A 9,971-nucleotide genomic window follows, 5' to 3' on the forward strand; every position below is an offset into this window, starting at 1 on the left:
TGTAGGTGTTTGAGTAGGCCTCGATAGGGGTATGGCGCGCTGACCTACTCGAGGCCTCCGTACCAGCGTGGCCTCGAGCTGTCCTGTTACGGGACACTTTGGTGATGATGGCGTGTGCTTCCCCTGAATTCAGCTCGTGTACATCGTCTGGTATTGGCTTGAGCGCGCGCATGCTTGTACGTCGTGGCAGTAGTCATGTCTGGAGTGGTTGAAGCACTGACTTCCATCGCTTGATCCTTCCCTGGGAAGGAGCGCGTCTGCTCGAGAGTCAGGTGGCACAGGTGGATCTGTGACGCAGGAGGACTGACCTTGAAGCTCTCGAGGGGGGTCGCGATGGGATATTACGCCTGCTATACTGTGTCGGTTCGTACTTTTCTCCAATCTTGAGGATAAAGCTCGAAAAAGTAGAGATTTAACAGGTGCTTGTTCCCCCATCACGCTTCGCGTGACTGTCGGGTTAGGTGGGAGCATGGTAGCCACATTAAATGCTCTAGCTTCCGTACCCGCGACAGGCGGCGGGGAACGCTTTTGAGCTCGAGGCTTGTTGATTCGCTCGACGTTATTTCCGTAATCGATGGTTGTTGGCCATCGAGCCCTTGTCGATTTGCTCGACTCTGTTTCCGTATTCGAGGCTATGGTCGACACCGCGCCCTGGTGATCCCGTATTTATGTCGGAGCGTCAAGCTTGAGCCTTGAATTGTTTGTGGATCCTTACATTCTGAGCGCTGGCTGGGTACCTCCTATTGACATCCTCGACATATAGTATATATATATACTATATAATATACTAAAATTCTACAGATCAAAATCTAATATACTACAAATCTAAAATTCTATGAAGAAATCTAATATACTAGCTACCTAGAACTGCAATCAAAATCCATAACCGAAGAGCAAGAAATAAGATCCTTGCCTTACAAGCTCAGGCTTGTAGAAGATCAATGGTGTCCTCATCCTACATCTGGCTCAGCTCTAGCAACAGGAGATCTTTGACTTCCTGTGTTTAGATGTGCAAAGAAATGAGAACTTAACAACAGATCTGCAGCGACTAAATCTTGCTGGCACTACACAATTATCTCTTAAAAATCAAAACTTATCTCATCAAAATCAAAACTAGATTGCAAGGAGGATTTATATTGTTCAGAATAAGAACCAAGTACAAGTGTATTCTAATTAATTTTAGTATAAGATAATTAGCAAAATATATTCATTATACCGAGAAACAGTGAGAGAAAAGCAATAAATAGAAAACTAATTAAATTGGCAATTAACCTGAACTTGCAATGTCTGATGGGCCGAACATCAAGATGCATCATATATCCATTACCTCAAATGGAACGTGGTGTTCAAGCTGCTTTGACAAATCCCATATTCCGTGTGAAGCAAGTATTCTTTTAACAGTTACTAGCTCTCCCTAGTCACTATCATTATCACTTCATTGTATTTGACTATTTGAATAAATTGGCTGCTCCATCAGCTTGCTAAAGAGGCTTTAATCTGTTGCATGAGTTGTTTGATTAATTGAGTGATCACAGCGGCCAACTCGTGCACTAATCAATTCAGTGGAAGAGGGTGAACGTCCTATGAAGTATTAACAGAAATGCATTACCCTGTTGTTTAGGGTTTAGTGAAAAAAAGAGAGGGACGTCCGCCACGGAAAATATATATTTTCCGTGACGGACATATTAAGATGCTCGCTGCGGTAAATCGATTTACCGCAACGGGCAAAAATGTCCGTTGCGGTTAATTAAAAGTGCCCGCTGCGGTAAATCGCACGATTTACAGCAGCGGGCAAAAAAAACGTCCGCCGCGGAGTGAACAGTAGCAACGTCACGGAAGTTCGTTTCTGTAGTAGTGAATTATCTAATAACTATTTGGAAGCCTTGTCCTACATCCTCATACAGCAAGCAAAACTTAATCCACGAATATATCCTCACAACGTGATGCTTATTGCGCTCACCGATGGTGGGGATGGTGGTGACGATCTCGCCAAGCTTGAGCTTGTAGAGGATGGTGGTCTTTCCGGCGGCGTCGAGCCCCACCATAAGGATCCGCATCTCCTTCTCACCTGCAACAGAAAAACACCAAACCCAGCCCATCAAAACGCTGATCCGCCACACGCCCATCAGAAAGAGCATCACTACCCTTTACGTACAAACTTCCATCATAGTATGTTTACTTGAGCAAATTAGGATTTGAGAAATCCTTCAACTTCTGAGAAACTAATTGCCAAATATACTGTGCAAAAATAACATAGTTGATATAGGTGCTGCTACACGGTTGAATCACATGGCAAACTCAATAACAAAGACAATACTCCATGCTTATAGAGCAAGAAAATAGCTTTCATATCCGTAGGCCATAACTATCTGCCTTAAAGGACTGGTCAAGGCCACCTTAGACAAAACACAGCACTAAAGAATTCAGGGCTCGGTTTCTCTGCAATCTAGTTAAATACGAAAATGGAACCACACCTAAAACAAAATAGCAACTAAGGGCTAGTACTATTTAGTGTACGCGCAGATTAGCTTGATCCCACAATAAATTAGAAACAAATTTGTGGTGTGGCTTCACAACAAATCTATGTCTAAACAAAATACAATCTAAAATCTTATGTATTTTAAAAATATTATCATCATTTGACTGCAAGTGCACCCTAGTAAAGTGAAATGGCTCTCACCTCCGGTCTCATGTGGGATGACAATTTCACTTCGATCAGGCAACCATGTAACAAAATCCCTGAGGCGTTGGAACCTTGAAGATACTACCCCTTCAGGTCCTGCCATGCCATTGAAAACTGCACAAAAAAAAATGATGTATTCAATCGCTCCTGTGAACGAAGCTGTTTGGTTTAACTCTGTTAATGAGATCTCAGAGCCTTAGAAAATGAAAAAGTTTGTCGGACTGTGAAAAACACGATGAGCTAAAACGAACGAAAATGCATCAGATTCCATTCATTAGGGATCTATAAATGACAATACTTACCTGGATCCATTTTGCACCAAGCCACATCGTCAGATCCGCTCGAGCCAGCTCGCCAGATCTCGCTGCTGCCTGGAGTAGTAGGACATGCAACACCAGACAGCCACAATGCCCACGGCCTGGTTGCACCACCACACACTGCCTAGGGTACCTGGGTCGCACACTGCGCTTCCATCGCCCAAGGCTTCATGTTGCGCCGCCGCCAGGCGACCCCGACGAGCGCACAGCGGGGATGCGGCCCAGACGACCGCTTGGTAGGGATGGCGACCACAGCGGCGAGGACGGAGACCGCGGTGAGCTTTGGGCGGTGGTGGAGAAGGGCCGCCCCGAGGTCCATATGAGCGGCGTTTGATGCCGAGTGTGTGTGGCGGCTCCTAGGTGGATGGGAGCTGGAGATAGGGTTTTGGGAACTGTATGACCGATGGGCCATGTAAATTATACATTGCACGCCAGTGCGCCGGCCCAAGCACGTCAATACAAAACTGGGCTTCTCTATTATTATTTAATTAATGCACTGGTTAGCAAAGCACTAAGACTAAGCAAATGACTTCAATTGAAAATACGATCAACATCAAAGTAGCAGAACATGTCAAGATCTACAACTTTTATTTTTATTCTTTTTTCATACGAGTTCATTTGAACAATTCAAAATTGAAATTTCAAAATATGAGAAATATGACATAATTTTTAGATAGCAAATGACTTCAAATGAAAAAGTTAGACACAACAAATTTTTGAAACTCATCAAGATCTACAACTTTTATTTTGGTCATTTTTTCATCAGACTTTGTTACAAAAGTAATGAATACAAAGAATATCAAACTCATTAAGATCTACATTAGGTGTAATGGTCAACTTTTCATTTGACAAAGTTTAAACCACTCAAATTTTGAAATTTTGAAATTTTCACACCAACATGCTAGTTTGACAAAGTTTGACCATGTTTGACCAAGTCACATCATGGATTTTTATTTGAGGTCATTTAGTGCCTTATTTGACCAAGTTTGCCAAGTCACATCTTGGATTTTTAAAACATATGACTAGAGTTTATAAAAACTTTTCTAAATGGTAAAATTAAATGTGATAAAATGTAGACCTTGATGTTTTATAACACCTTTGTATTCAAAACTTTTTTATTTGATGTCATTTAGTGTCTCATTTGACCAAGTTTGACCATGTCAAATCTCAGATTTTAACAAAAATACACTTTGACTGAACCATTGATGGTCTCAACTACAAAAGTAATGAATACAGAGAATATCAAACTCATCTAGATCTACATTTGGTGTAATGGTCTACTTTTCATTTGATAAAGTTTGAACCACTCAAATTTTGAATTTTTTAATTTTCACACCTACATGCCTGTTTTCGAAACCCTAGATGGTCTCAACTCAAAAAGTCATAAATACCGAGATTGGTCCACTCATCAAGATCTAAATTTGATACATAGGTTATTTTTACATTTGACAAAGTTTTAGGAAAGTATAGTTCTAAATCCACAGGTCTCACATATAGTTTCATAAAGTCTATGTGAGATTCAAGATTTTATGACTAGTGTTTACTAACACTTTCTTAAATGCAAAAATTATCTATGTATCAAATGTAGATCTTGAAAAGTTCTAACACCTTAGTATTCAAAAGTTTTTTATTTGAGGTCATTTAGTTCCTTATTTGACCAAGTTTGACCAAGTCACATCTTGGATTTTGAAAACATGTGACTAGAGTTTACAAAAACATTTCTCAATGGTAAAATGAACTGTGTATCAAGTGTAGATCTTGATAAGTTATAACACCTTTGTATTCGAAACATTTTCATTTTAGGTCATTTAGTGTTTCATTTGACCAAGTCAAATCTTAGATTTTCACAAAAATACACTTTGACTGAACCATAGATGGTCTCAACTCCAAAAGTAATGAATACAAAGAATATCAAACTCATCAAGATCTATATTTGGTGTAATGGTCAACTTTTCATTTGACAAAGTTTGAACTGCTCAAATTTTGAATTTTGAATTTTTCATAGCTACATGCCTGTTTTCAAAACCCTAGATGGTGTCAACTCAAAAAGTCATGAATACCAAGATTGATCCACTCATCAAGATCTACATTTGATATATATGCCATTTTAACATTTGTTAAATTGTTACAAAAGTGTTGTTCTAAATATTGGATTTTTTAAAAATGACACATTGAATGAACCCTAGATTGTCTCAAATACAAAAGTCATGAATACAAAACTATGTATCAAATGTAGATCTTGATGAGTTTTAACACATTTGCAATCAATTTTTTTATTTGAGGATATTTAGTGCGTCATTTGACCAAGTTTTTTCAAAACTAGTGTAGGGGCGGCTGGGGATTGAGCCACCCTATGACTAGTGTTTACTAACACTTTCTCAAATATAAAAATAAACTATGTAATAAATGTAGATCTTGATGAGTTGTATAATCTTAGTATTCAAAAGTTTTATGTTTGAGATCATTTAGTGTCTTATTTGACCAATTTTGTCTGCAACCACTATAGGGGCGGCTGGTGATTGAGTTGCCCCTACAGTAGCCCACTATAAGGGCGGCCAGTGATTCAGCCGCCCTTACTGTGACCTGCAACGGTAAGGGCGGCTGATAACACTAGCCGCCCTTATAGTGGCCACTGTAGGGGCAGGTGACCAGTTGGGGCCGCCCGAGCCACTGTTAGGGCGGCTCCAAAGCCAAGCGCCCCTACAGTGGAAGGGGGTGGAGTTCTCTTAGTGTTTGTTTCACGTAGTGTGATGTGAGCGGACGACAATCCTTACTCGGACTGCCCTCTGTTGTTGTGAAGGGAACTGCCGTGGATCTCGTTCATCAGTTGAGGGAAGTATCATCAGTTGAGCTACCCTCAGTTGGCCACTTAACTGACACATTAAATTTAATTTAATGCAACACTCCTGTTTATATATCAATCAAATGAAATAGAGAAAAAGCAAATGAAGATACGCACGACACGACATACATATTGCTTTACAAAAGGCCACAATAATATATGCAATGCAACATATACACCTGAAATACACGCGTGGTAATCATTTCACCACACACGAAACATCCATATGTACAATAACGATGGCTCAGATAATTAAAACCCATGCGTGGTAATCATTTCACCACACATGAAACATGCATATATGTACAATAACGATGGCACAGAGAATTATATGTTATCTATGTAATCTTGTTTTCATTAAGGTGGTGCTATATGCGTACTCACTCTGTACATATAAAAGAACGTAATTATGGAAACCGTGTTGGTCAAATTAGCTTAAGTTTGACTAAGTTTATAGTAATAATATTAGTATTTATGTTTCCAAATAAATTTATCATGAAAGTATATTTTATAACTAATATAACGATACTTATTTTATCACATGAGTGTTAGCACTTTTTTTATATAATTTTAGTTAAAGTTTAAACCATTTTACTAATCGAAATATGAGAATTGCATTCTTTTATGTACAGAGCTAGTACACATTAACACATTTTCACACAGATTCATCAAACAGGGTAAAAAAACAGCACAGACGAACATACAAAGCCTTGTCCGTGAAAACCAAATATATACTGCTAACAACAGTAGTCTGGGATCGATTACATCTTATTAGAAAACATTACACGTGAAAAGGAATAACAGATATCCAAGGAAATAATACTTAGCAGTAGTGAGCGGCATAGATGAATACACACCCCATATTATACATATATATATATGTAGCTTCCCCTACATGCTCTGATCTCTGCCTCCATCCATTAGCTAGCATGCTTCCATGGCAGTTAATTAATTACTTATAACTAGTATATTTAATCATTCTCCATCATTTCTCATCAACTCGTTCAAATATTAAAAGCGTACGTGTGGCGCGCGCAAACATGCATGGGCCATGCACGCGATCGATCGAGAATCTACACCACATGGACGGCCGGGCTGTGGCGGCTCACGAAGACGTCGACCACGTCTCTGTTGGGCAGCATCGCCGGCGGCGCGGCTGCTTCAGCAGCGCAGCTCCTGTTGGGAACCGCCGCCATCTGGGCGACGACTGGGTGCACCCCGGAGCTCCTCTCGGGGAGTGCGGGGCTGAGCTTGGCGATGTTGACGAGGACGTGCTCGTCTGCAGCTGAGGGAAGCTTGCCGCCGGCATCCTTGCCCTCGGCAACCGCTACCGGCGTCTTGTTCATGTACAACACGTACAGCACCATCTGGACCACGCCAAAGGTGAACCCAAGGATGTTTGGAAGCTGCATGCAGAGATATGAGAGTTGTTTATCGTCAGTAGGACACATCACAAAATGCTAATAAAGAAATAAAGAGCAATTAGATACCATGGTGGTTAAAACAAATTAACTTAAAATAATTAGCGCGACGTATTTGTCCAATCATAGACTAACTAGGATCAAAAGATTCGTCTCGCGATTTACAATCAAACTGTGTAATTAGTTTTTGTTTTCGTCTATATTTAATGTTTCATGCATGTGCCGCAAGATTCGACGTGACAGTGAATCTTAAAAACTTTTTAAATTTTGGGATAAACTAAACAAGGCCTTAGATACCATGGTGGTTGCAGCAAATTAAATTAAATTAAAATAATTACCGCAACATATTTGTCCTTGATGAGGAGGCCGTAGAGGAACCAGACGACGGCGCTGAGGGTGAGAGAGAGAGAGAGCGAGAAGGGCATGTACTCCACGCTCTTGGTCTGGATCACACGCTTCTGCACGTACATCACGCATGCAGTCCATTAGTAACACATCAAACCTATTGATGCTACAGTGATTGGGTTCATCTGTCTATGCATGCACAGTTGTATATGCTTGCTCACCATGATGCTCAATGGTGCCACAAATACACTGACGGAGAAACCGACACAGATCCATCCAAGCATGACAACACGCTTATCACCCTTAAAGAGGAGAAGGGTGAGGAGGAGGATGACCCCAAAGATGCCGACATTGAGAAGGAGCATGATCTTGGCCGTGAACATTTTGCCTTTTTTGGGCGCATAGACGAAGTACATGATGATGTAGATGGTCTCGATCACGCAGCCGGCGGCGTTGATGGTGATGAGGAAGGTCTCGTTGGACTTGATCAGTGCATAGAAAATCCATAACATGGCGCTGAACAGGGCAACCACGTACGGAACCGACTGGAAACCCTCCGTCGACTTGGTCTTGTAGATGCGGTAGAATGTCGGTCTATACGAGTGCAAGGATCGTCAGATGAAAGAAATGTTTCAATTGAAATGGTGAACATCTCAAGTAGCGATAAATTAACAAGTCAGGTTCTTGTCACTTACATCGGGGCCAGGAAGGTCATGAAGGAGATGACGTTGCCTGCAAAGCAGAAAAAAGGGCACCAAGATCAGGCGTTTGCAAAAGTTGCCAAAGAGAGATAGCCCCAAATAAAGCTGGGATAAGTTGTGATAAGCTGACAGCTTTACAACTCCGGCCGGACTAATTTGCCTTCTGTTGTCAAAGATTGGCGAGGCTTTAATATATTTTTATTTATTACAGGACCCAAGTAGCTAGATTGAAAAGTACCGATTGCTAGCTCGACAAGTAGTCCATGATGGAAATATATAGGATGCCACAGGTGATATACAAAACCTAGTGATGCATTCTCAATCTGTTGCAACTAAGTGATTATGACCGCAAGAATGTCTTGTACAAAACCTAGTGATGCATGCTTACTATAATCTGTTGCAACTAAGTGACTATGACCACACAAGAACGTCTTATATATATATATATATATATATATATATATATATATGTATGTATATTTTTTTTTTCCTGGGAATGTTTGGAAGGTAGTACAAACTCCACTACGTATACTTTGATTGGTGATCACCGAAGTGCAGGTTCCACTATGTCATGTAATATCATGCACTAGCAACTAAGAGCGATAAGATGTTTCTGAATACACAATTATAGCAATATATAAAGTGAAACTTAACTAAGCAGAATAGAAAGATAAATAAATATATCTATGCGCGATTTTTGGCCTTACGGTTCTAATTGTATAGTGAAAGGTAAAATATACACATAAATATATATACCAAGGAGGCCGAACGCGAATGCCCAGGGGTGCTGCAGAGATAGACCTGCCATTACGACAGAAAGGGGGAGCTACAAATAATATAATAGGGTCACAAGAATTTCCCAACACAAGCTATACAACTGAAAGAACAGTTGCTGGAATCACGATGATGAGCTTGTTATAGGCTTGGGAACTACTACTTCTCTTCCTCTCTAACCCTTTGGCCCCTACGGGAGGGAAGGGAGGAGGGTTGTGAGGAGTCCTCTCGCTCTGTGTTGGCTGAAACTCTTGCAATGATAGGCTGGGCTGTGGGTGGCTTTATATAGGCAGGAGGTGGCACGTAGCCCTTGATGTACATGTGTTGTGTCATAGTGTACATGTGTGCAGGCTCTACAATCACATAGTATGTCATTAATATTTTTTCTGAAATTATATATGCAATGCAAAGATCTTTTTCAATACGGGTAGCTTTAGAGATGACAAATTTCTGGCCATATGTATTATCACTAGACTATAAATTGTCCTATATATATTAATAGATTGAGATAATCTTCTCCATTCAAAAAAGCGGGAGCTGCTTTGCGTGTATGCTTTATAGTCCATTATACAACGGTGAGTGCCAGGGGTAGTACACTCCAAATTGTTGTGCACCGCCTGGGGTTCCTCCCCAACCTGCTTTGGACGACTCAGTGGTAATGGCAAGAGCCGCCGCGCTACAGCAAATTAAATTACATGAAGTTTAATTTTCCAACAGGGACTGATCACGACAGCATCCTTTTTGGACATATAATATAAAGATCAAAACTAATTAAGTTGTTCTAACGACTGGTTAAACATTTTTTATGTGCATTACTCATGTTTTCAACATATGAAATATTTTTTGCAGCTTAAAAAACCCTTGTTTTGCTTCAATTGAATAATATAG

At 40.4% G+C, this 9,971-nt stretch overlaps 1 protein-coding gene across 1 annotated transcript; it reads right to left on the reverse strand.

The window, feature by feature from the left end:
• Positions 6,553-9,356, reverse strand: LOC8061260 (bidirectional sugar transporter SWEET13). The gene is made up of 5 exons (XM_002443118.2): positions 9,066-9,356; positions 8,304-8,340; positions 7,830-8,202; positions 7,602-7,721; positions 6,553-7,248 (listed from the first exon to the last, which is right to left on the reverse strand). Exons 1-5 carry the CDS (start codon positions 9,115-9,117, stop codon positions 6,916-6,918), a joined length of 915 nt encoding a protein of 304 aa, XP_002443163.1. The 5' UTR covers positions 9,118-9,356; the 3' UTR covers positions 6,553-6,915.

The sequence above is a fragment of the Sorghum bicolor genome, chromosome 8 (assembly GCF_000003195.3).
Source record: "Sorghum bicolor cultivar BTx623 chromosome 8, Sorghum_bicolor_NCBIv3, whole genome shotgun sequence".
NCBI classification, from domain to species: domain Eukaryota; kingdom Viridiplantae; phylum Streptophyta; class Magnoliopsida; order Poales; family Poaceae; genus Sorghum; species Sorghum bicolor.

Coding starts and splice junctions, on each gene's coding strand:
- LOC8061260 (XM_002443118.2), bottom strand. CDS start 9,117: ATGGCAGGTCTATCTCTGCAGCACCCCTGGGCATTCGCGTTCGGCCTC. Junction 8,203..8,303: donor ATGACCTTCCTGGCCCCGAT/GTAAGTGACAAG, acceptor GCACTCGTATAG/ACCGACATTCTACCGCATCT. Junction 7,249..7,601: donor TCAAGGACAAATATGTTGCG/GTAATTATTTTA, acceptor CTCTGCATGCAG/CTTCCAAACATCCTTGGGTT.